Here is a 27,078-nt window from a genome sequence, read left to right as displayed (position 1 = left end):
AAAAAAAGAGAACATAATATAGATAGTCCATGGAATCCATGCCCTAACCTCAGATTGAAAACTTCGGAGAGTTTGCTGCTTTAGTGCAGTGGTTCTGAACATTTTTAGTCACGGGCTCCTTTAACAACCTGATGGAAGCTACTGGCCCTCTCTCCCAGAAGAATGCATATGTGCCACGCATCCAGTATTTAACACATGATTCAGGAGCTTCGTAGACCCCTGTAAGCCCATCCCAGGACCCTGCATCAAAAACTGCTCTGTGTATGCTTAGGGAGAACCAAAGGAGGGCCTGGGGCTGAAAACCAAGAAATCAAAATAGTCCCAGCTGTATTGGTTTGACATCTGTGTCCCTGGCCAACCCTAGCTGAAGTCTTTGGATTTGAGGAAGAGGAATAAAAATCAAGAAGAGAAAAAGCAGTCAGGGGAGAATGTTCTTTGAAAACAAGGACATATCTGCTAACTTTTAATATATGTACTCATTATTCTTTAATCAGGAGGGTGAAAATAGAACCAAAGTGATTATCTTCCTTCAAATATCTCTTGGTGGAACAAATGTTACTTAAGATAGAACCACAATTATGATTGTGCCTGTCAGCAGTTGGTGGAGGCAAACCGATTAATAAATAAAATTTCACAGTTGGTGAGAGAGGAAGGCAAAATGGTATTCTCTGTGTTAGTTTTTAGAATTTGGTGGATAAACAGCAAAATGCTTTCAAGACAATGTTATATGTATTTATTGATTTTGTCAACACTCATTATCCAGTTTAGGGAGACAATTTAATTCATTGGGATTTTTTTTGCTGGTCTTGGGACATCCCCACCCTTTACACTCAAAAATATTATTGAAGACCCCAAAGAGCTTTTGCTTAGGTGGGTGATATCTATCAATATTTACTGTAACAGAAATTAAAATGAGAAATTTAAAAATATATTAATTCACTTAAAATAACAATAATTAAACCCATTCATGTCAACATAAATTACATATTTTTAATAAATTATAACTATTCTCAAAATTAGAAAGAAGACTGATACTGTTTTACATTTTTATAAACCCCTTTACTACCTGGCTTCACAGAAATATAACTGAATTCTCATATCTGCTTCTACATTTAATCTGATGCAATAAAATTTTTTGGTTGAAGTGTATGAAGAGAATCGGGCCTCACATAGATGTGTAATTGAAAAAGGGAGAAGTATTTTAATATCCTTTTCACATAATTGTGGATACACATCTTTGTTATATAATACCAAACTCAAGTAATGGCTTCTAAAAGGTGATTTGCAGTATGGAATTTGAAACCATATCAGTGAACTTTTCATTTTCGGCTACATTAAAATCTATTGGTTTATTTTGTATTTGAACGGTTCTTTTATCCGTGCATGATTTTGTAACATTTAGCATTGATTATTGAAAAAATATCACTTTATTGGGTTATACAGGTCTTCCTAGTGTTGACACATTTCATCTTGCATTGCTGAAAAAAACACATTCATTAATATCACTCGTCAGAAAAGTCTTTATGGATCAGGATGCTATCAAGCTTACCATGACAGATAGAAGTTTTCCAAAATTCTTTATTTTTACTTGAAAGCCTGAATTTAATCATTGATAACAGAATACAGTCAGTTGTTGTCCTTGAAGAGACAGGCTTACTTTGTTTATGTTCAAGGTAATGTCTGCCCCATACCCAAGTCTGAATAACCATATTTGTCTGTAAATCGCTATTTCAAGTAAAAAAGATTTCCATTAAAAAAGAAAAGCTAATTCGGTTCACATTTCAAACAATTGCACAAGAGCTTTTTCTCAAGATATACATAAATATGCAGCAGAAGTGATTTGTGTGTACTTTCCATTTCATTATACAAAATAATAAAAAGATGTACTCACAAGGGCATCTGGCTGGCTCAGTCAATAGAGCAGGCAACATGATCTCAGAGTCGTGAATGGAGCCTATTAAAAAAATAAAAACAAAAACAAAACAAAACAACAACAAAAAAGATGTACTCAGGGATCATGATTTGGTTAAGATTAGTTAATTTTTACTGTTTTATTGAGAGAATTCATAGGTAAATTTATATTTATATAAATCAATTTATATTATTGAGGGAATTCATAGGTAAAACTAGTCAGTATTTGTTTTCTCCACTGAGAGTGATGAAGAAAACCATTCCCATGGGTTCAGTTTGGTGTTACTGCCCTGATTCCTGCTGCAGTGCCTGCACTCTTACCCACCATGCTTTTGTACCAGCAGTGCACGTATCAATATAGCAAAAAAGACAAGAAACATCTTGGTATTATTAGGAAAAGAGTTTAACTCCATGAACCTCCTGGGAAAGTCTCAAGGACACAAGGAGGGGGGTCTATGGATCACACTTTGAGAACCACCACTTTGTTGTTATTATAATCTCTGCAGGGTCATTTGGAAGTATTTTAACTAAGCAAATGTAAAATTAGACTGGGGAGAGCAATGATTAGATCTGCTTTTGGCTTGAACTTAATGTCATAGCCTATACTGCACCCAACATCACAGAGCATGTTATTGTGCACCTCACAGTATCCGCAGGAAAAAACCCACGGACCAAAGGTGCCCGCAGAGCTGCGAGTCAACATCTGGCTGGGCTTAAGTGCTGTTGAGAAGAAATTCAATAGCTTCGCAGAAGGAACATTCACCGTCTTTGCTGAAATGGTACATTCAATGACATCACTATCGTTTCCTCATTGGGGGGAATCCTGTTACTTGTCATCCTTAGAGAAAACATTCATCCATGTGCTAATATTAGACCTCAGTTCTCTGCAGAATCCCCCACCACTCCCATCCCCCACCAACTTTCTGGTGGTCTCTGAGGTACTTCACATGTGCTAACAGTCTTGCCCATCTCCGTGCCTAGATTTTACTATAGGCATGCTGGCTACCAAGTAGAAGTAGTGGGAACACTCTGCTTCTCCATTCTATGTCCTTGTCACTTAGAAACCAAAGGAGCTGTGCACACACCCCCAGGTCTCAAAGCCCCTTGTGATAATAGCTTCTTTAGCTGCTTCCTGGAGTTTATCTCCTTTCAAGGTTCAGAAACTATATCTGAGACAGGTAATGTTGTGGCTGCTTAAACCCAATTTCCCCATCAAGCCTCTACTCAAACTTCTTCCTTCCTTCTTCAGCCTCAAACCCCCCTGTCAGGTGCAAATCATCTTTTCAGTGGCTCATCAGCAGAAAAATGGAAATTTCAGCTTGCACCCAAACAGGGACACTCACTGGCAAATCTCAAGCCTTTTAGTGGTTGACATTGTGAAGAGCAAACCATTGTAAATTTATAACTTCTAACTTAGACAGAAATGCCCTATAAACAGGAGTCTGTTTTTGCCACTAAAGCTGCTTCTAGAAAGGTTTTGGTCTTCATCCCCACTACATTCGAAGGGATGAAGGCACAGAACTTTTAGGCACCATAAAGATTGGACCTTTAAAGGACCTTCATAATGTCAGACAGATTCTTTGTAGACTGCCTGCAAAAGGTACCATCAGTTATAATGTTGATTCTGTGGAGAAATGCGCCCCAAGTTTTAGGCAGTAGACTTTACAAATAAGCTCTTAAAATGAGGACTTTATGTGTATTTAAAAAATTAGGTTCGGAGAACCTTTTGGAGCCATTCAATATAATAATGGGAGCAACTAGTGTGCTATACCACTGTTTACAAAGCACTTTTGATTGCACATTTGAACAATTCTATGAGAACTGGTGGTATTATCCCCAATTAATAAATGGGAATACTGAGTCTTAAAAAGAAGAGTGAGGTACCCAAGGTTGCATAATCAGTAGCAGCCCAAGTTAGGTCCATACCTTAAGTTCTTTCACGTTCTATCATGGTTTAGCTTAAATGGGCTTAAAAATTTATGAGTGGGCTTTATTTCTTGCTCTTTGATATGTTTTCTCTAATTGTTTTTAACAGTATGAAAATCAAGCTCTTATGTTTGGAAAATGGGGCACTTCTGGATTAGTGGGTCGTCATAAATTTTCTGATGTCACAGGAAAAATAAAACTCAAGAGGGAATTCTTTTTGCCCCCGAAAGGCTGGGAATGGGAAGGAGAGTGGATAGTTGATCCTGAAAGAAGGTAAGCCCTTCCATTTTTCTGAGAAAAAAGGGTGACAATGAAACCTTTCCCTAGATATTGCTAAATAAATCTTGTCTATCATTATTCTTGGTAATACTTAAGCAATACCCACTGAGCAAACTCCATAGAAATTTAAAATAGGTCATTGGTGCCCCATAATAAAACAAAGAAATAAAAAGCACCTGGTACTAACATTCATTGAGAACTTATGGGTGAATGTATCAAGCAGTGAGCTAAGCACCAGGGTGTTAATTACTTTATTGAATCTGGCCTATATCCCTATAAGGTAGCTAGTGTCAAAAATTATGAAGGATCTGAGATGTTTAGCTAACTTGGAAGCTAACAAGGTCACCTGCCATACTTCATGGATGCTGGCAAGAGACAAGAGACACAGGACTCCTGGGTCAGAGACAAGGGACTTCACTGCCAACAGCAATAGCATGCCAGTATTAACATTTGCTTTAGTTATCTGAGCTCCAATTCCCACAGGGAGACAAGAAGATGGTCAGATGACACTTAAACATGAAGTGGTTGTGTAATAGGAGAGGAACTTAAGCTTAGGGAATCCAAATCTTTTTAATGAGTAGCAAGCATCTCGATCCCTTTGCTCGAGAGAGAGAGAGAGAGAGAGAGAGAGAGACTATCTCTATCTTCCAAGATTATTCCTCATATAGGTATCCTTGATGCTGTGGAAACATAAGAACTCATAGAGAATTACCTCCCAACAAATAATAGCATGATCTCCACTGTACAGGTGAGGAAAGTAAGACCTACAGAGATTAAGTAACTTGTCCAAAGACACATAGGTTGTAGGTGGTACAGTCCAGACTTAACTATTAGGCTGGAATGTCTGTAAGAAACAGTGAGAGTACACTTTAAATGGGTGAATTGTGTGGTATGAACAGTGTGTCTCAAAAGCTTGTTATTAAAAAGAAAGGAACAGTAAAGGGGAGGCAAGGATGTGTCCCCTGGAGTTAGGGTTTCTGAATGTTGCCAACAGCATCAGAGTCAGAGCTCCCTCTTCTCCGCCTCTTGACAGCAAACTTGAGTTTGGAGGAAACAAGCTTGGTAAAGTTGGAATTCAAGTCTTAAACTAGAGTTTTTCCTCTCTTTCCACATTTGTTTCCTGTGATCACAGGCATTAGAGAAGGAGGGGAATGAGTGCGCTGGGTCTGGTCTGTTCTGGTCTGGTAAGACCCAACGATTGCACATGATTGCTTGTAACCCATGACAGCTTGCTTTGGATAGAGTTGGGGTTGCTGGTGGGGACAAGGGAAATGGGATTTGAATTGGACAGAAGGAAAAAAGGGTAATGAGGACAGGGAAAGGTGGAGGCATTGGAAAAGCAGAAGGTCAAACCATGTCAAGGCTCTACGGGACCCCAGAGGCAGCAGCCAGGTCTTCTGTTCTCCTTCTCTGGGACCCAGAGAATGATGGGATGAGCTTAATTTATACAAATAGTTGGGGCTACTTCTATTCTGATTTATTTTTTTTAAAGGTTTTATTTATTTATTCATAGAGACACAGAGGGAGAGAGAGGCAGAGACACAGGCAGAGGGAGAAGCAGGCACCATGCAGAGAGCCTGATGTGGGACTCTATCCAGGGTCTCCAAGATCACGCCCTGGGCTGCAGGCGGCGCTAAACCCCTGCGCCACCAGAGCTGCCCTCTATTCTGATTTCTTTCCAGTGCTTGATTCTAGGGGAGGATTGGGCAGGGAAAAGATGTAGGGACGGTAAAAGAAAAAGACACCTCACTTGAGTGGGTACCTGGCAGGAGACTTAAGTCAAAGTTGGAGCCTCTATACTTTCATTTATGGGCTGTCAAAATAGTACCAAATCCAAGAGGAAAATTGGCATGGCAGAGAGTTGTATGGGTTTCTTAAGTACCTAAATGAAGTCTGGAGTCTTAAATGACCTGGTTTGGCCGTCAACCTAGGAAACTATCCAGAAAATTTAAACTCCTCCCTTCAGTTTGTGTTACGTAGACCATGCAAGCCATGAGTAAAAATTTCCATACTTGGCCTCAAGAGACTATTTCCACGCCATTTTTTTTTTTTTTTTTAAGTAGGGGGAATAAGGGTGGACAATATCCTATTCTTTTGAACTGTTAGCCAGGAGTTTTGCTGACCGGCCCTGAACTGAAACAAAAATATGGAACATGAGGTCTGTATAAGGAGCTGCCCACAAGACTGTTTTCCCAGTCCCCACCCTGATGACTGAGAAGGAGCAGCCCTGCTAACTTGAGGAGTCCTCTGTGATTCCGGTCTCATTGTTCCCGCAGGCCCCTTCTCCAAAAGAATGTCAGAAGTTATTAGCAGGAAGAGGAGTCTGGTGGAGAACCCCAGGGCTAGAGTAAGGAGGGAGCTGGTGTAGATGTTTCCCGGCCCCTGGGCCTCTGGGGTTGCTGGCTACCATTGCTCCTTTGGTAACTCAAGCCTCGCCCACAGCTTGCTGACTGAAGCAGACGCAGGGCACACGGAGTTCACGGACGAAGTGTACCAGAATGAGAGCCGCTACCCTGGGGGTGACTGGAAGCCAGCTGAGGACACCTATACCGATGCGGTGAGGGGGCTGCTCCCCACACGGAACCTCCAGCCCTAGCTCTTTGGAACCGTGGTCTGTGAATCCACCATCCACAAGGCGTGGCCTCCCCTTCTCTTCTGCTCTGTCTTGTGTTCTGAGTAGCCACACAAGTGCACCTCTAAATATTTTCTATAGAAAAGACATTGGGCCTGTTTAACTGAATGTTGGTATATGGTAAAGTTTGAGTTGTGCAATTTTTTATTGTAAATATTTATTACTTAACTAGTTTTTTTAAATCACAAGAAATAAAATGGACATGTCTCTAAAATGTCCCAAGAGCATAAAAGGAAATGAAAAGTAAGTCTTCTCCCAGATTTACATTCCACCCCTCAGTGATAACCACTGAAAGTATGTTTCTGTTCACACTCAAATGTAAAACTTCTCTCCCGTGCCAAAACACACCTAAATAGAATTATGTTGTATGCACAGTTCAATAATTTGTGTTTTTCATACAACAAAATATCTTGGGCATCCTTTTATATCAATATGTATAGATCTATGAGCTTTGTAAAAAAATGCCCACAAGTGTCTTATTATGTGCACCCTGTATAATATATTTAAATATCCTCTCCTTGTGGACATTTTTTTATTTTTTTCCAGTCTTTGTTTTTTTTTCAAGCAATGCAGCAGTAACCATCCTTATATATACATTTTTATCCACTTGTGGAAGTTTATCTCTAAGAAAGATTCCCTGGATGAGTTTGGTCAGATTTCAATGCATATGCAGTTTTGATAAATATTGCCAAACTGCTTTCAAATAGGTTCTATGAATTTTTATTTCCAGCAACAGCATATTAGAGGGCTGTTTTCCTAAACACTCATTACCTCCACTACACCAGCTTTGTCGGAGCTTGAATCAGTGGTGCCCTAAAGTCTTTTCCATTTTCCAACTGTTAATTTAAAGTGAGGCTGTGGGGCATCTGGGTGGCTCAGTCGGTAAAGCATCTGACTCTTGGTTTCAGCTCAGGTTGTGATCGTAGGTCATGATCTCAGGGTTATGAGATTGAGCCTCGAGTCAGGCTCAGTGCTGGGCATAGAGCCTGCTTAAGATTCTCTCTCTCTCTCTCCTTCTGCCCCTCTCCACCACCAAATAAATAAATAAATAAATAATCTTAAAAAAATAAATTTAAAAAATAAAATGAGGCTGAGCATTTTTCCATATGTTTATGGACCACCTTTTTATGTTCTTAGGAACTTTTTCTCCTGTCAGTTTTCATGCAGTCAATACTTTAGTCAATAGGGAACCTAAACCTTGCTCAAATGTTACATGATTAACATCTAGAACTTCCAGTGATATTACCTTGTACTTGAAAACATGTGTTTTTCATGCTTTATCCATCTCTGATGGTTCCCTTCCAATATAACTCCTTATAAAGAGTCACACCATTTCATAATATTAAATTGAGCTATATGAAATTGCTGATATTTGGCCATTTTTGATCTACTACAACAATTTTCCATGGTTCAACCCAACATACCCCTAAACAGAAGGTATTCTAAAAAACTAATCTTGTGTAGGGATTGTGAATAAATTGAGATTAGAGATTCCTAAATTAGCATTCGAATGCTATTGTTAAGTGTGAGTCATACTCTCACCTTTGCGTTTTATCTGACACCCTGGCTCACTTCTCTTCTTTTTTTTTTCTTTTTAAAGAATGGTGATAAAGCGGCATCACCTAGCGAGCTGACATGCCCTCCAGGATGGGAATGGGAAGATGACGCATGGGTATATGATATAAATCGTGCAGTGGATGAGAAAGGTAACATTTTAGATCTATTACCTGATGGGCTCTCTGTAGCAAGGCCCTGGTTAACCCCAGAGTAAAGTTTCCTTGGTTGTGGGGCGGTGGGGAGCAGTCCTACTTCTGTCAGTCTGTGACAGTCAGGTCTTGGATATTACCTGTGACTATTCAGAAGCAGAATCTGAAGGACAATGAAGTGCTTGAACAGGTGCAGGTAGGGGTGTCATGAGTGAACACTACAAGATCACAGTGGGCCATGTTGAGATGTTGGGGATCCAGGATGAGAATATGGGAGGGAACTGGCATTTGGATATTCTTCTCTATTCTAGTCGCACCCCATAGGCTCCCTGGGAACATCACACTCAGGAAGAAGGAGTGTAAAATGCCTTATTAGTCATCCTGTTCAGCAATAATACAGATTGTTTTGGGTTTTTTGGAAGTCTAGTTAGCACACAATAATGTAGATTATTAACATAGCTTCTGTTACTGGTGTTTATCCTTTTCTATGAACAGTAACCTGAAGTTAAGTGAACTATAATATTTGGAAATATCAAAAGAGAAAATGTGATTTTTTTTTCCCTTATAAGAGAAAGAAAAAGTATGGATAGAGAAGGGTTCAAATTGATTATAAGTTCTTTGCTGATCTTGACACACACACCAAGCCTTATAATAATAGCATTGATTGAGCACAAACTATGTGCTAAGCATAGTCCTCATCATTTGCATGCATTATTTCGGTGAATTCTTTTTAAGGAGGTATACTTTACCTTTATGCTGGGGAAATCCGGCCATAGGCAGGTTTTTTACTAACCTGCAAAAAACTTACATAGTAAATAGCCAGCGTGCAGGGATGCTGGGATTTAAACCCTGCTGTGTAACTACACAGGCCACACCCTTCAACATTGTCCCCATGGCCTCTTGCACTGTGCTTTATTCTTAGATGCACATAATTACCATGAGTGACTGGAGGGATAAAAGGGGAGGAGAACCCGGCGGGGGGGGAGGGGCAACAAAGGAAGCTGTTTGAAGAGGAATCCAGGAGAAGAGAGCTGTATTCAGTTTGGTTGAATTGCAGCAAACTGAAAGGAGCGACAATGGCATTTAATGCCACAGTAGAGCATGTTGGGGGAGCAGAGACAGTGACTGGATGTTTTCTGGAAGTTTATCTGGCAGTCTGGCAAATGCATCCTTTTGGGATAACCATTTGCAAACTCTGTTCCAGGCTGGGAGTATGGAATTACCATTCCTCCTGATACTAAACCCAAATCCTGGGTTGCAGCAGAGAAAATGTATCATACTCATAGACGACGAAGGCTAGTCCGAAAACGCAAGAAAGATTTAACACAAAGCACTGCAAGCACTGCAAGGGTAAGAGTTACCACGGGAGGGAGCTAGGCTGGGGGCCATATAGAATTCCTGTTATTTGGCTATTTCTACAGAAACTGTTTGCCAATCAAGGGCCTAATGCCCTCCCTGCACAGGGGTTCTCAAAATGCACTTGCTACCCCAACCAGCAACAACACATTACCTGGGAATTTGTTAGAAATGCCTCACTCCAAACCTACTGACTTAAAAATTACAGGGGTGAGGTCCAGCAATCTGTGTTTCACAGTGTCTTCTAAGTGATCTGAAGTAGGTTAAATGATAAGAAACACTCCCCAGTAGTAATGGAAATTATTTTGCATGATGAAGTAGTGGCAATAGTTCAGTACTTAGAATAAGAAACACAAGGACTCAGGGGAGCCTGAGTGGCTCAGTGGGTTAAGCATCTGCCTTAGGCTCAGATCATGATCTCAGGGTCCTGGGATCGAGCCCTGTGGCGGGCTCCCTGCTCATCGGGGAGCCTGCTTCTCCCTCTCCCTCCGCTTCTCACACCTGCTCTTGCACACTCTCTCTCTGGCAATGTCTCCTTCTGTATCAGTTGCCTAGGTATCTCTCCATATACCCACAGTCCATCGGCCCCACAGGGGCCAACAGCCGGTCTGCTTTGTTCTTTGCTGTATCACTGGCTCATAGCACAGTGCTTGGAACAGAGTAGATATTTGTTGATGGACCAAATAATCTACCTTATCAATTAAGGGATGTTATTATTGTTGTTATGATGATGATGTTAACATTCACCTTAAAAGTTTTACTTCTGTTTTAGGCCATGGAAGAATTGGAAGACCGGGAGGGCTGGGAATATGCTTCTTTAATTGGCTGGAAATTTCACTGGAAACAGCGTAGCTCAGATACCTTCCGCCGTAGACGCTGGAGAAGGAAAATGGCTCCTTCGGAAACGCACGGTGCGGCCGCCATCTTTAAACTGGAGGGCGCCCTCGTAAGTAACAGGTCCTCAAAGCTCAGATACTATTGGTTGAGGGGGGCGCCTCGGTGGCCCAGTGGTTGAGCGGCTGCCTTTGGCTCAGGTCGTGGGGCCCTGGGATGGAGTCTCACATCTGGCTCCCTGCTCTTCGGGGAGTCTGCTTCTCCCTCTCCCTCTGCACCCCACCCTGCTGGTGCGCTCTCTCTCTCTCACTTGAGCTTGGTCTTTCTCTCAAATAAATAAATAAAATATTTTAAAAATCTATATTGGTATAGGGAAAATAGATGAGTGTTGTATACACTACTGACTCCACAGAGATTCCTCTAGTGCTGCAGAACTGCAGATAATTTGAGAAAAAAACGACACATCCTGGGTGCTCAGTAAGTCTTGTTGCCTGAATACACCATGAATAGAGGAAAGGTTCTAAGAAGTTCTACCGCAGACGTGCCTATTTAATGTTATTTCACCCAGTATGTCCCACATATATCTGTTATAAAACCCTCGTTGCAGGTGACATCTGTTATCATCCCAGGTGCGGGTTCCTTGGATTATACCTTGGAAACTACAACTGTTCCATAGACCAAGAAAGTTAAATATACAGATGTGAGGGGGAGAAAAACAGGAGGATGGCTCATGGAATTAGAGAATAATTCCAATGGAAGCACAATAAAGAAGGCAGGGAGGGGGAAAGCACAAAGGTGGGAGGGATGAATACGAAAATGGCACTGGTCCCTCTAAACCAACATGGTGATTGGGAGCCATTTCCTGGTTTTATATTTTTGCACACTGACCCTGCTGTGTTCTTCTGTTGCTTATTCTCATCCTCCTCCCACCCTTTCAATCCCTTTATTTATCTTTTATGCTTTCCCTTTTGAAAATTTTCAGCATCAGGGTTTGGTAAGCCCGGACTTGAGGCAGAAAGACTGGCTTCCACTTCTTACTCTGTCACTTTCCAGCTAAGTGACCTTGGGCAAGATACTTGCTCTTCTGGGCTTTACTCATTTTTAGAAATGGAGTGATTGGATGAGAAGAGTCTCTTTTAAAAGCCACCATTCCATTTCTTTGTAATTCTTGCCTCTCTGTTTTGAGGCATTGCTAATGAACTTTTCTGCCTTTTTAGGGTGCAGACATGACCGAGGATGGAGACGAGAAGAGTGTGGACAAGCAGAAGTATAGTGCCACCACTGTATTTGGGGCAAACACTCCCATTGTTTCCTGTAACTTTGACAGTAAGTTTTAAACATGGATTTGTGCATTCCCCTGCAATGACTTATCTAAGGCCAATTCTCTGAATCACCAAATATGATTAAAATGTCTTTATGCAAATGTAACTTTTATTTTCATCATTTGATGAGGATTTTTTCAGATACAGTTTTAAAAATCATATTTGGGGTGGGGAGGTCATCAAATCATTGACTCTGATATGGTCTGTCCAATATGTGCTCATTCTATATGAAGCTCCCCGAAAGATTGTTTTAATTAGAAAAAGAGGTTCAGAAAGTTAAGTAAGGGTCGGTTCTGATGATAATCTTTAGGAATTTTGGAATGAGGCAGACCTACTATGTAATAATAATAACAAATATTTATCTAGGCCTTAGCACATGCCAGGCACTATGCATATATTAACTCATGTAATCCTCATAACCACCCTAGGAGGTGGTGTTATTATTGTCCTCATCTTAGAGGTGCAGAAAGATGAAATAACTTGCTCCAGTCTTACAGTTTGTAAGCACTGTAGACAAGATTTTAAGTAGTCTGACTCTCAGAATCTGTGCATGAATCACAATGCTCTACTATCTATCTCTTAGATTACATGTATTGTTGGGATGGGAGCAGATATACATTAATATAAAGATGGGGGTATAAAAATTTTGAACTATCAAAATAACTTTTAAGTTATTTAACTTTGAACTATCAAAGAAACTTTTAGCAGATAACTGTTTCCTAGATCTGGGGCTGAAATAGTATAGGAAGCCCTATTTCTATAACTCATGGAAACCAAGTTTCATTTTAAAGGTCTGTGATGACAAGCAGTGGCCTAAATCCAGGTGTTTCACAACAGGACTGATGTTCTCCTGAGTGATACACTTGCACTGAGCTTATTGTAATATTTTTAAAGTTAGTTTTATTTTATAGGAAACAGAACTACTTTGGGAGCACATGTCATCACCACCTATGTGTTCTTTACTGTGGAGTAGATTTGAATGACCCATTTATCTCAAACATGTATTATCTCCAAATATGCCAGAAAATTTGCATTTTTCAGTGTTATGTTTCTAAGTAACCTCCATCCTCTTCTTTTTAGGAGTCTACATTTACCATCTGCGCTGCTATATCTATCAAGCCAGAAACCTCATGGCTCTAGACAAGGATAGTTTTTCAGGTAAAGGGACAAAAATCTCTGTCATACATTACATAGCAGGCCAGCTTGATTCTACTTTTCATCAGGTGGGTGCTTTTAGTAATTTCTCACAACAAAAAGCTTTTCCATATTGAGATGAGTTTGATTTGTGTGAAGTAAACTGCTCAGTCATTAAGTAATCACTGGATATGTTGAACACTATTGCTGGGTGCTAGAGATACACAGAAGATACATGGGCTTTGAATACTAATAATCATTAATTGATGAGTAATAAAAAAGCACCAAGAAGAAAAGCAATTTCTGCTCTCTACTTATACACACAGCTATATATATGGTGTGTATATATATATGTATATACACACACCCTGGGCTCTCTCTCTATATGATATATATATATATCATATATACACACATACATCCTGGGCTCTTGGGCTGATTGCTAAGTTAAGATCCTTTATATAATTTTTTGGTAGCTCTCTCAAGTTGACAAAGGTTCAAAAATTCACCCATTTGCCTACAATCCTCAACAGGATTGAGGCAGTTTGGAGTCCATTTTGACCCTTCTGTGGCCTTCCCCATAAAGCCATGAGATCATAAAGCCCTGAGACCCAGCTTGCTTTGTGGCCTTTGGACTGGTTCTAAGGGGAAGGCTGTGGTTAGGGCTGGGGAAAAGGTCAGGGGGCCTGCAGCTGAGGATTTGTGCTGTTGCTGATAGGATCATGAATGGTTCAGGGTCCATGTTGGCTACGTGGGGAGATTTCCACTTCAGGGCTTGAAGGCCAGCAGAGCTTTGATGGAAACACTCTTAAAGCAGTTGCCTGACACTCAGGCATGCTCACATCAATTGTGAGGTATATTCCAAGCACTGATGTAACCAACATTTGTGCATGGTTTCCTTTTCTAATAAATTAGAGCAGATTCAAAGTTATCCTTCTAAAATGCATCTCCAAAAGGGGTTTGAAGACATTTTTCTGAATATTTACCACCAGGGGGCACTCAATCATTGAAAGTCAAAGTTGAATCCTCATCCAAATTCTTGACTAGAATTGCATAAAACTCAAGACATGCCTTGCAGTTTGAGATAGAGGATATATGATCGGAGCAAAAACAAAGCGTCCCATTTGCGTGATGCCTCAGTGCTAAAACTGAAACAGCCTTTTGGATGATGCAACACTTTCAGGTTAGATATTAGGCTGTTGCTCAGAAGGGTCAGCTCCCAGGCAATTGCAGAAGTTTTGGTGAAGTTATTTAGCATGGAAGAGAAACAGATTGCTTCTTTTTTCCTTATCTTTCTTCAGCTTATTGAGGTATAATTGACAAATAAGGTTTTACACTTAAAGTATAAGTAATGATTTGATATATGTTATGAAATGTTCCCAAAACTGCATTAATTAACACACCTGTCACCTCACGTAGTTAATTCCATGTGTGTGAGACAGAACATTCAAGTTCTCCTCTCCTAGCAAATTTCAGTTATACAATACACATTCTTAACTATAGTCCTCATGTTATACATCAGGTCCAGGCCTTATTCATCTTATAACCAAAATGTGTACCCCCCAACTAACCTCTCCCCATTTCAACCCATCTCCCAGCCCCTGGCAAACATCATCCTCCTTTCTGTTTCTATTAGTTTGATTTTTGAGGAGGTGTGGGGGGACACCCACATAGAAGTGATACCATGTAGTATTTGTCTTTCTCAGTCTGGTTTATTTCACTTAGCATAATGCCCTCCAGGTTCATCTGTGTTGTCACAAATGACAGGATTCCCTTCTTTTTAAATGGCTGAATTATATCTATATATGGTATATACATAATACCACATTTTCTTTATTTATTCATCCATCAATGGATACTGAAGTTTCTCCCATACCATGGCTATTGTGACTAACACTGCAATGAACATGGGAATACAGATAGCTCTTTGAGATAATTATTTCATCTGCTTTGAATAAGTACCCAGAAGTGGGACTGGTGGATTATATGGTAGCACTATTTTTTATTTCTTGGGGAACCTCCATACTGTTTTCTGCAGTGGCTGCATCAGTCTACATTCACACCAATAGGCACAAGCATCCCCTATTCTTCACATCCTCACCAACACTGGCTGTCTCCTAACTTTTTGATGATAGATATCCTAACAGGTGTGAGGGGATATCTCATTCTAGTTTTGATTTGCATTTCCCAGATGATTAGTGACATTGAGCACCTTTTCATGTACCTTGTGGCCATTTGTATGTCTTCTTGAGAGAAACATCTCTTCAGGTCCTTTGCTCATTTTTAAATTGGGTTATTTGGGCCTTTTGGTATTTTGTATGAGTTCTTTGCATATTTTAGATATTAACTCCTCATCAGATATGTAGTTTGCAAATATTTTCTCCCATCCCGTGGGTTTCCATTTTGTTGATTGTTTCCTTTGCTGTGCAGAAGCTTTTTAGTTTGATGCAGTTCCGTTTGTTTGCTTTTGCTTCTGTTGCCTTTGTTTTTGGTGTCAAATCCAAAAAAATCATTGCCAAGACTACTATCAAGAAGCTTGCCCCTTATATATTCTCCTAGGAGTCTTATGGCCTCGGGTCTTATGTTCATGTATTTAGCCTATTTCGAGTTGATTTCCTGTATGGTGTAAAACAGGGCTCCAGTTTCATTCTTCTGCATGTGGCTGTCCAGTTTACCAGCACCATTTATCAAAGAGACTATCCTTTCTTTACTGTGCATTCTTGGTGGCTTTATCAAAAATTAATTCTATCCTTTCTCCACTGTGTATTCTTGGCACCTATGTTGAAGATTAATTGATCACATATGCATGCATTTATTTATGGGTTCTCTATTCTGTTCTGTTGGACCATGTGTCTGTTTTTATGCTAAGACCATACTGTTTTGATTACTATAGTTTTGTAATATAGTTTGAAACCAGCAAGTGTGATGCCTCAAGGTTTGTTCTTTCTCAATATTGCTCTGGCAGTCTATCTCTCAGGTGGTGGTGAGAGTCTGCGATCAGTGCAACTGGAGGTAGCACATGTGATTGAAATGAGTGCTCCTGGGGAGCTGGACTTCAGCCATGGCCTCACGAGTACTGTCTTTTTCTGTTTTAGATCCATATGCACATGTCTCCTTCCTCCATCGAAGCAAAACCACTGAGATCATCCACTCGACTCTGAATCCCACATGGGACCAGACAATTATATTTGATGAAATCGAAATCTATGGGGAACCCCAGACAGTTCTACAGAACCCACCCAAAGTTATCATCGAACTTTTTGACAATGACCAAGTGGTAGATAATTTAGAATTTCTAAGATGGCTTGGGGAATGATGGAGGTTTATAGGGATATTTGTTGGGGAATTTAAGGATTGCTTGTTTCTCTAGGGCAAAGATGAATTTTTAGGACGAAGCATGTGCTCTCCTCTGGTAAAACTAAACTCAGAAACGGATGTCACACCCAAACTTCTCTGGCACCCTGTAATGAATGGAGACAAAGCCTGTGGGGATGTCCTTGTAACTGCAGAGCTGATTCTAAGGCACAAGGTACTTACTGAGTTCTCATGTATATGTTCTTTCCTGGTAGCTGTTTAAAAAACTTGCTAATAATAATTTAAAAAAACTTGCTAATAATGCGAGACACCATTTCCTAGAACTAAGGAGAAACGTTGATGCTTCCATGTTTGTTTTACAGGATGGTTCCAATCTTCCCATCCTTCCCTCACAAAGGGCACCAAATCTATACATGGTCCCACAAGGGATCAGGCCTGTGGTCCAACTCACTGCTATTGAGGTATGCAGCTCCCTAAGTTTTATTGATCAAGTCAGATGGCATAGCTACAGAACTGTACTCTCTCATAGGAAATGGATCTTGCTACATATTCGCTTGCTGTCTCCAACAAGAGAATTTGTCCAAAAATTTGAAATATTCATGGAAACAGAAGGCTTGTTGAAAAAAAAAACAGGTCAATTCCAGCATTACTGAGGAAATCTCGAGTTCTCATTTACTAGGAGCTAGGAGACTGCTGGATTTCTCATGTCAACTGGAGAGAAGGAAGAGGGAAAGCAGACAGAGCAGTGTGCACATGTGTGTGTGTGTGTGCACGCATATGGGTGTGTGTGTGTGTGTGTGTGTGCAGAGAGCAGGGGACCCAAAAGGGGGCCAAGATGGGAAGAAGGATGGGAGCAACAGGAAATGGTGACATGGCAGACAGGCTGATAGAGCTAACTGGTAGCTTCATGGACAGCATCTGGTCCACTCTCAAGGTCTCCCCTGGTCCAGTCAAGTGGCTGTTACCTTGGGATTTCCCTTCTCAGGCTGTCTTAGTAACAGTTCACAAAGACCAAAGCAGACGGCTTAAAACAACAGCTTTCATTTTTGAATGCTTACATATCAGACACTGTGTTAAGGAGTTTACACTTGATCCTCAGAATGATCCTGTAAGTGGATAATAGTGTCGGTCCTGCTTGCAGACGAGACCTAGAGAGAGTCCTAACTTGCCAGGGTTCACAGCCAGGATTCGATTCCTGCACTCTCCACTGCTCTGCCTTTTAGCATCTCAGGCAGAAGAAAAGGGGCAAAAGTGCTTTCTCTGCATGACCTACAGGCTTTCTAGGATAATAGTCCTGGAGATTTTAGGCAAATCTGCCTATAATCTGAAAAAGTGTGCCAGTTACTAAGGAAGAAATTTTTCCTTTTCAATATTATTTGTAATGTGCTGAGTTTTCCTCTTCTTTCTTTATATTGTTTTTCTTAGATTCTAGCTTGGGGCTTAAGAAATATGAAAAACTACCAGATGGCTTCTATCACCTCCCCCAGCCTCATTGTGGAGTGTGGAGGGGAAAGGGTAGAATCAGTGGTGATCAAAAACCTGAAGAAGACACCCAACTTCCCAAGTTCTGTTCTCTTCATGAAAGTGGTACAGTATCAAGACTGTAATAGTTCATGTGTGTTGAGTAGCTGAATTTTACACCAAATATGAATATATATATATATACATCACATCCCTTGATCACCCCCCGCCACACACACACACACACACACACACACACACACACACAGTTAATATATTTCCAAACTCTGACAGCAAATAGAAAAACCCTGCCTTGGCTTTAGCTTGCCAGTGACTTTTCTCCCTTAGATTCTCACACTATAGTAATGGTTTCTTGAAGCTTCACACATCCCTAAAAATGCAGAAATATTTATGAGAAATGCTTAGGTATTTCTTGAATAAACTCTCCATCTGTTTAGCTATCAGGTACAGACTTTTGGTCAATGCCCTGGAGGATAGAACTCTAACCCTCAGCCCTGCTCCTGAAGCTCTGCCATGGACTGGGACCTTCCAGATTGGGACTGCAAACTAGGGAAGGGGCAGCTGAGGAGGCCATTTGGGTGGTGGGGCCATGCCCTATCAGTCTGTGACTGTGCCCCACTTCCAGGTACCCTTAGAGGGCACCCACTTGGCTCCATGGAAGTCCTCCCCTGGTTGTTAAGAACAGGACAGCGTCAGATCTGGTTCACAATCCTCTGTCAGAGACCCCATAGTACTGCAGCAAGAAGAGGTCACCCAGTCCTTCCACTTTTAAAGTAGTTAAATCCTTAGCGTTTTTTTTTTTTTTTTAAGTCTTCCTTTCTTACTGTACCATATAAAAAAAGATAAAATCAAGGCATTTTCTTGGCATGATGGAGTAGGGGGCCCAGGACCTTCACATTCCTTTTCCCTCCCTCATCATTTGATGTTGCTAATACACCATTCTCAAACTCTAGGATTCTGTGGTTTAACTTCTGCTTTTGCAAATGAAGAAACTGAGGCCTAGAGAGGGGACACTGTATCCAAGCCCCACAGGGAGTGTCAGGCCACGCACTTTGTGCTGCAGAGGTTACATGGAGAGGTGACAACGGGACAGTTCCGTGCCAGCTGCATTCATTCACACTCCCTGCATTTAGTCTTTGCTCTCACCTGGCAGCACAGACATCTTTCAATCATTATACAACCAGTTTGGAGGAAATCTGGAAGTAAAGTAATTTACACCAGGGACACAGCTGGCAAGTAAGGTAGCCAGAATTTGAACTTCAGTTCCTCCAACTCCAAAGCCCGTACTCTTCTCCCTACAGTGCTGCAGATGGAGTGCCACCTGGATGCTCCAAGCCAGAATCCCGAAGTGATTGCCCCGGGCCACTCAACCCATTCTTGCCCACTCCCTGCCCCTGCCCCCAAGTTCCAGTCTGAATGTAGTCTCAGGCAGCAGGAGTGAGGAAAAGCACTCCATCAACCTGAACTTCTACTCCTGTGCAAGGCCAGAGATAAAAATTATCTGAACCACATACCAGGCACACCTTAAGACCAGCCCATGCTTCCCTAATCGGACAGTGTCACTGAGGCCACCAAATTCCACGTGGAGGAACAGGAGGAATTGAGGAAAAAGGAGCATTCCATTTGAACACTGACCTTTCAAAGCTAAGAGACCCAGCCACAGTTCCCTTGGAGATTCTGTTTTATCTCAGTTACTTCTAAATTCTAACTAATTCTAACTAAACGCTGCCTCTGCATCCTGTCACAGAGCACAGCCAGGTAATAAGGCACTATTCTAAGCGGTTCACACACATCAATTAAACAATCCTATTATTGAGGTCTACCTGGGGCATTGAAAAGTTGCCTGAGGTCACGCAGCTCCTGGTGGCAGAGCCAGGATTCAATCCCAGGCAGCCTTTAAGCTCATGCCCTTAAGCACTATGCTGCTTGCCTAGCACATAAATTCCTAAACTACTTACAGTGAGTCCCCGGGGCTACACCAAATGGGCAAAATGAGTCTGGGTTGGTCCCTTGGGTGAGTTTATTGGCGTGGTCTCGTACAGAGGAGTGATGCCTGCCCCTGTGACCCCTCAGTTCTTGCCCAAGGAGGAACTGTACATGCCTCCGCTGGTGATAAAGGTCATCGACCACAGGCAGTTCGGGCGGAAGCCCGTTGTTGGGCAGTGCACCATCGATCGTCTGGACCGCTTTCGTTGTGACCCTTATGCGGGAAAGGAGGATCTTGTGCCCCAGCTAAAAGGTAAAATGCATGTCTATAAATATCATTTTGGGCTTCTTGTGTGTGATCTGATTTAATCTTTACAAACTTCCTCAAGATAAAAATGCAGATGAGGAAACAGATTTACGGTGGGCCATGTAACTTTCTCAAGCTAGTATAGTTAGTAAGTGGCAGAGCCAAATTTGGATTCCCACCTTGTCTTGGGGAGGATCCAATGCTCAAACTGTTACTTTCTGAAGTAACCTGTCCCTGGCTGAACATAAATAATGTCTCTTCAGGAAATGTTAAGCACTTCCTAAAGTTGTCATATAGTTAAGCAGAGAGGACAAACAAGAAAATGAGTGGTTCAGTCCAGTGTGATAAGTGTTTTGGTGCAGAAATACAGGGATCCCCTCATGAGCACTGAAGCAGTGGGAGGATTTTTATTTCGTATTGCTTTCCATCTGTTGGAAACACAGATTAACACATCCCATTATTATGATGTAATTTTTTTGAAGATTTTATTTATTTATTTATTTATTTATTTATTTATTTATTTATTCATTTATTTGAGAGAGAGAGAACAAGCACAAGCAGAGGGAGCAGCAGGCAGAGGGAGAGTGAAGCAGACTCCCCGCTGAGCAGGGAGCCTGATGCGGGGCTCGATCCTAGGACCGTGAGATCATGTGAGCTGAAGGAATACACTTAAGCGACTGAGCCACCCCAGGTGCCCCTATTGTGATGTTCTTTGAAAAATATTATTTCATTGTTGCCCATGGAGGAAAAACTGACACCTGCTGAGTTTAAATGACTTTCCTTAGGTCACATGATTAAGTAGATGATAGAGCAAGGCATAATACTTACCTTAGGGCTCCAAAGAAATAATAGTTAATGAATAGCATTTTGCTATTGCCTACTCAATAATGACTTATTTTTAGCTTATTATGTGCAGGGTCCATGTTCGGGGCTGGGAACTGGGTCACAACAGTGAACAAGGTAAGGTCCTAGGACCCCTGGCTATCATGAGATTAGGAGAATTGGCACACACTCATCCAACTGATCGTTGGTGCCTCAAGACCAAAACAGATGTCTTCTGTTTAAGCAGCTGCACTACTCAACCAGTTCTGTTTAATCTTCTAGAAGGTTTGGTATTGATTTTACAGAGCATCTGAAATTCATCTGTTACGTGGTTCTGAGCATGCTGTATCCCTGATTCAGAGAAGAGGAAAAAATAAAATCCACAATCACACTGGGCAAAAAAAGCCTACATGAGTTTACCCAGAAATTTCCCATGCAGAGCGTTTTGTGTTGAATTGATAGTACCTAAAACAGCAACACTTTTTATAACAACAAGGATTACTGTAACTGCAGCATTGTTTTATTTGGGGTTACTAAATGGAGAGAAACTGTTATCCTAGCATTTTTCCTAGTGCTTTCATGGGACAAGGTTCTTTGATCCAAATATGTGAAATCACAAATTCTGCGACCTTTCTCTGGCCTCAAGTGTGGATCTATTGGTGTCTGTTGGTCAGGGGGGTGGGCAGGTTGGGTTTCAAGCAGAGGTCTCTGGTTAGGGACTGTAGGTAATTAATGTGAAGTGTGGTCAAGATTTCAGAGAGCTCTTCAAAGAGGAAAATCCTTAAGGAGTATGAGGCAAGGCATGGGGCGGGGAGCATAATGTTCCCAAGACCAGAATCTATTATTTTAGAGCAATCTGGTCCTTTCTTAAAACCAATAATAGATTAAGACTTGAGGAATGTGTTTGGCTGGCCTGATGTTGGAAGCATACAGAATAATGTTTTCCTCCTGTCCTTGAGGCTGTTGCTGAGAGGCTGGTAAAGCAGAGAACTGGTAAGAAGGAACTTGCATACAGTTGTATTACTGCTTGCCTGCCTGACTGGCTGTCACCTTCTGTGTCGTGGCTGTTTTGAGGGAGCCCGTCTTGGAAATGCAGAGAGTGCTGATAGATATGGGGCTTCTACTTGGATGTAAAGTAACAGCGTGGCAACTGGAGTATCATAGATGTTCAGTACTTGTCGGTCTCCCTAGCCTCCCCAGTGGCACCCTGATCTTTTCTAACATTCGTTGAGCATTTACTCTGCTCTGGCCTCTGGTATGTCAAAACACAAGCTTTAGGGTCAAACAGCCCCAGCTCACCTACTTCCACTTCCTCTGTGTTTAACCTGAGGCAACTAACTTGCATTCTCTTAGCCTCGGTTTGTTTAGCCTTTATAATGGGGATAACAGTGCATAGTCTACAGGATTATTCAGGAATTAAATGAGATAAAATACATGAAACACTTAACCCACAGCCTGGCACATAGTACCTACCTAAAAAAAAAAAATGTGTTTTCCCTCCCCTGCTTTATGGCCTTCCTGGGTGGGTTAAACAGAAAGTTCTTTTGGCTTGGCAGTTCCTTCCAGCTTGGTGCCAGCCTCCTGTTGAATGTCTGACTACCCAGTGCTATCTGCCATAAAGAGTGACCATATCCCTTACCCACACCCCTGCCCTGGGGCTAAGGCTTTGGTGGAACCAAACTGGGTGGGCCCAGGGCTACCCTTGAGTTCTTGCTCTAATTCCAAAGCCGAGAGCCACAAATACAGTTGATCCTTGAACAACAGCAGGGGTTAGGAGTGCTGACCTCCTGCAGTCAGAAATCCATGTCCAGCTTTGACTTCCCTAAAGCTTAACTACCAATAGCTTCCTGTTGACTGGAAGGCTTAAATAGCAATGACATAAACGGTCCATTAACACATATTTTGTATGTTGCATGTATTATATACGGTATTCTTACAATGAAGTAAACTGGAGAGAAGAAAACATTAAGAGAATCACAAAGAAGAGAAGATACATGTACAGTACTGTACGATATGGAAAAAAAATCCACATGTAAGTGGACCCACACAGTGTTCAAACCTGTGTTGTTCAAGGGTCAGCTGTATTCTGGGAATTGCTTAAAGCCAGGGTAATGCCTTTTCCCTGCGTACACATTATGGGAACTGGCGCTGAATGAGCCTTTGCAACTTCAGACCTGAAATGTGCAACTATTCACCCTGCTTTGCTTTTGTGTCTTGGGAACAGATTCTAAGAAACAGAGGAAACAGAGGCTTCTTTAGATGGAGGTTTCCTTCCCCCCCCCCCCCCCCCCCATCCTCTAAAGACAGGTATTGACACCATTTTTTTTTTGAGCACTTCCTATGTACAGGCACTGGGCTAATTGTCCAAGACAAGAGAAAAAAAATGGGCCACATCATTCCTTAAAAATGTCTAACCCTACATCACGTTTTGGGGAAAGTGATGAGTCACCTTCTCCATTCAGGTGCGGTCCTCTCTTACTCAGTAAATCCCACCCACGCATAAACTCTGCCTTCCCACTGTGACTGCTGAACTTGAACTTGGACTAGAATGTTCACTACTGTATTTTTCTAAGCATCTTAGGTGAGAAATTGTTTGTCTTGCAGCCTCCCTTCTATCTACCCCACCCTGCCGGGATGTCATTATCGAAATAGAAGACACCAAACCATTACTGGCTTCGAAGGTAGGTTTCAGAACTGATCATTGGATAATGTCAGTTTTATTTTCCAGGTGCTTAGGCATTGGGTATATTAGTCAAACAACCATTCAATGCAATTAAAAACCAGTTTATCGAGAAGATAATAGAATAAAGAATCCAATTCTTACACTCATCAATAGTTAAGATGACATTGCGTAGACTAGTGTCCTCTACCCTGGGTCACCCAAGATGCTTAAAATAATACCCAGACCAGGCCCTACCTACATGAGGAAGACGGGTCTAGTAGACATCAGTGTATTTTAAAAATCTCTCCATGCAATTCTAATGTGCAGGCAGGTCTGAGAACCATTGGTGTGGACAGCCTGAATGATACCATTTGCTAGAAAGAGAAATTTCAAGAGACAGTTTATAATACAGAACATTCAGAAGAGGGACACACAAAGCAGAGCAGGTTTTTTTTCTCCACATGAAGGAGAAGTGTCATGGATTTTTAATGACCCAATTTGTCCGAGTATGGGGTATCTTAGATTTTTATACTCACTGTGGTTTTGAAGTGAAGAAATTGGTGGTGATGCTCACTCAGGACCCTATTTTAGAACCATTCCAGCCAATTCTAAAAGAAGGAAAGGGAAAAAAAAATTTAAAGGTCTCAGTCCAGAAAAAAGAAAACATCAAATATCTCCCTGTTTGTGTTGGCATTTAGGATGGACTTTCACAGCATGTTTTAATGTGCATACTGGCCAAAGAATGCACATGATTGCACTTTAATATGTTATGTCCATAAACAGTGCCTTTTAAAAAATTCACTTCCTTCCCACTTCATTAAGCTCACTAACAACTGGACCATATTAAATGTGGTCTCCACAGCCAGCACTGCATAGCAGTGTATCTGATTCTGTTCCCTGGGAATCCTCCACAGTCACAAATGACAATACCAAATTTGCAAAACTACCACATTCACTTTGTAAACGACCTCACATATTCCCAACAAAACAGTAGTGGTCTAGAGAGAAATTAAGTATTGTATACTTAAGACCCTTTATGTACATTTTCACAACTGCTCTGGAAAAAGGCAGTTTAAGATCCTGTTCTATCATCTGTCTCCAGTTTCCCTACTTCATTGTCAAACAATTCTTTTTCACACCTGCTGCCTACACAGTAGCCCTACACGGAGTGGGGGATCAAGAGGAATGAGGCCAATCTATGCCGATAATCTCACTCATTTCTTAGTAATAGTTAACAGACGACTGGGTTACTGCAGCAACACATTGTAAAAGTTGAGTTTACATCCTGGTATCTGAGTTACAGCCTAACAGCTTTCTGAGGTTTCAGTGACCCACAGTCAGTGGCAGGTCAAGTGGTCGGGAAGCAGATCGTCAGAAGGTCACAGATAGTAGCCTAACACTGCGTCACAATCCTTACATCATCCGCCTCACATCATCTCACACGTAGGCATTTTGTCAGCTCACATCATCATGAGAAGGGCAAGTTCAGCACAATAAGATATTTTGAAAGAGACCCCACATCCACATAACTTACTACACTATATTGTTAAAATTGTTATATTTTATTATTAGTTATTGTTGATCGCTTACTGTGCCTAATTTATGAATTAAACTTTATGGTAAGTATGTATGTATAGGACAAAACATTGTATGTGCAGGGTTCCATACTCCCCACAGTTTTGGGCATCAGTTACAGGTCTTGAGAGGTATGCCCTGCAGATAAGAGGGGAGCACTATACGGAGAATGACTTTAATTCAGCTTGCTCTACTAACACCTCGCTGAGGTCCACGTGTTAAGAATGGCTCGTTGGAACCTCCCCTAAAAAACTGGCTCCGCCTATTCATCAGGGAAGACAGTACACATCTCTGCAAAGTCGAATGAACCAAGTTGAGCTTTGGAAGAGCCAATAACCAGCTTGCTGATGGGCATACATTACATGTACACGTGATGTATGTTTAATGGACATCTGTTACCACTAACACAATCTGGGTAAATTGAGAGAGAGAGTCAAAGCTCACTGTACTGTGGATGCATGCTGGAGGCTCGAGCTTTGGGTGACAGTCTCATGCTCACAGAAACTCACACCATTACTGTGAGAACTGTGGGAGTTCTGAAGTGGGCTCGGCACTACCACCAGAAAAGTGAGAAATAAGTACTTGGGACAACCTGGTAAGTGCTTGCCAGGTCACATGGACATTCCTACATGGCCATTTCAACCATTACCTTCCAATTCCAGTGCTTAAGCAGTTTGTCAACAGCACTCAGCAAAATGGCTTCTCCAACGACAGTGCATGTATGTATGATAAGGAAATGCATGAGGCTGCTTGGGACTGGGGCAATCTTGGTCTGAAGACTTTCATTCTCCTTTCAGATTCCTTCTAATACTAGATTTTGGAGTGAAAGGTGATCTTTAAACAAATATGATTGTTTTAAGCCTAAGGGAGACTCTTACTGTGTAGATACCATAAAGCAAGTTACTTTGGTTGCTCCTGTTAACTTTTCTGCATGAACTATTGAGCAGACAGGTGTGAATAAATTCTCCCATATTAATCCTAACTTTTAAAATCAGGCATTTGTTTTGGGTTGTGCTTTCTAAATCACAAGCTATTCTTTTCTTTGAAATGATTTCAAATTGCTGAAAATAGATGTGAATAAACCGACTTTAAAAATCTTTTTTTAAAAAAATTCATGAACCATTTGGAATGTGAATGCACTTTGGGCATCAAATTCCTCTCTCCAAAATCTCAATTTGGCTGTGATTGAACTTTTAATCCTGCTTTGGGATGGATCTAATATAAGGAATTATTACATCTGTCTCTCTGCCTCTCTTGGCAGTTCTGTGTGCTGAATAAACGTCACCCAGAGAACAGTGAGGGCACTTACAGAGGAAGCCCGTGGCCACCTCATACAACAGCTGTAGGGAGTGCCTGTAATGAGTTGTTCTCTCCTCACATGAAACATGATTAGGATTTCAGGAAGGGGGTCGAGATAGCAATCCCTCAGACCTCCCCTGAGAGTGAACTTGGGTGATGCACTGGCAGGCATGAGGCAAAAATTCAAGCCCCACATCCTAGTGCACCATTCTCTCATCTCTTGGATGTGCCTTGAGATCAGAGTTGGATTCTCCATGCAGAAGCTCAAATGGAAGCATTTGACCACGAGAAACTTGACATCTGAGAACAATTTTGATGGACAGATCTGTATCTGGGATTATAACAGAAGCATGGGGAGAAAGCAAGGAAAGGTTACTATATGATGAAATTGCAGCCATACTAGACCCGAATATCTCATGACAGGAGTGTTGGAAGGGATAAGAATTAAGCCAAGTTGAGGAATACTTTAGGAGGTAAATGAAATGAAAAGTTTAGGGTAGGCAGATGAGCAGCTGCACTACCAGGCACCCCCACCCCACCCCTCCTGTCTTGGGACCACTGTGCTGGCAGACAATGAGATTATCTAACTC

At 41.4% G+C, this 27,078-nt stretch overlaps 1 protein-coding gene across 3 annotated transcripts in view; it reads left to right on the top strand.

The window, feature by feature from the left end:
- Positions 1-27,078, top strand: part of MYOF (myoferlin) — a 142,265-nt gene that overhangs the window by 88,109 nt on the left and 27,078 nt on the right. For all 3 annotated transcript variants that reach the window (XR_005380428.1, XM_038578205.1, XM_038578204.1), the window contains exons 25-38: positions 2,559-2,690; positions 3,947-4,110; positions 6,559-6,673; positions 8,349-8,454; positions 9,659-9,804; positions 10,583-10,756; positions 11,862-11,970; positions 13,047-13,124; positions 16,196-16,377; positions 16,471-16,629; positions 16,778-16,876; positions 17,841-18,002; positions 19,971-20,136; positions 23,557-23,633. Coding sequence is in view for 2 of the 3 variants with exons in the window: in XM_038578205.1 (XP_038434133.1) it covers positions 2,559-2,690; positions 3,947-4,110; positions 6,559-6,673; positions 8,349-8,454; positions 9,659-9,804; positions 10,583-10,756; positions 11,862-11,970; positions 13,047-13,124; positions 16,196-16,377; positions 16,471-16,629; positions 16,778-16,876; positions 17,841-18,002; positions 19,971-20,136; positions 23,557-23,633 (1,869 nt within the window). In the remaining variant the exon portion in view is untranslated. The remainder of the gene's footprint in view (positions 1-2,558; positions 2,691-3,946; positions 4,111-6,558; positions 6,674-8,348; positions 8,455-9,658; positions 9,805-10,582; positions 10,757-11,861; positions 11,971-13,046; positions 13,125-16,195; positions 16,378-16,470; positions 16,630-16,777; positions 16,877-17,840; positions 18,003-19,970; positions 20,137-23,556; positions 23,634-27,078) is intronic.

The sequence above is a fragment of the Canis lupus genome, chromosome 28 (assembly GCF_011100685.1).
Source record: "Canis lupus familiaris isolate Mischka breed German Shepherd chromosome 28, alternate assembly UU_Cfam_GSD_1.0, whole genome shotgun sequence".
NCBI lineage: Eukaryota > Metazoa > Chordata > Mammalia > Carnivora > Canidae > Canis > Canis lupus.
The sequence above is the reverse complement of the archived record's forward strand: the minus strand, read 5'-3'. Positions and strand labels throughout refer to the sequence as shown.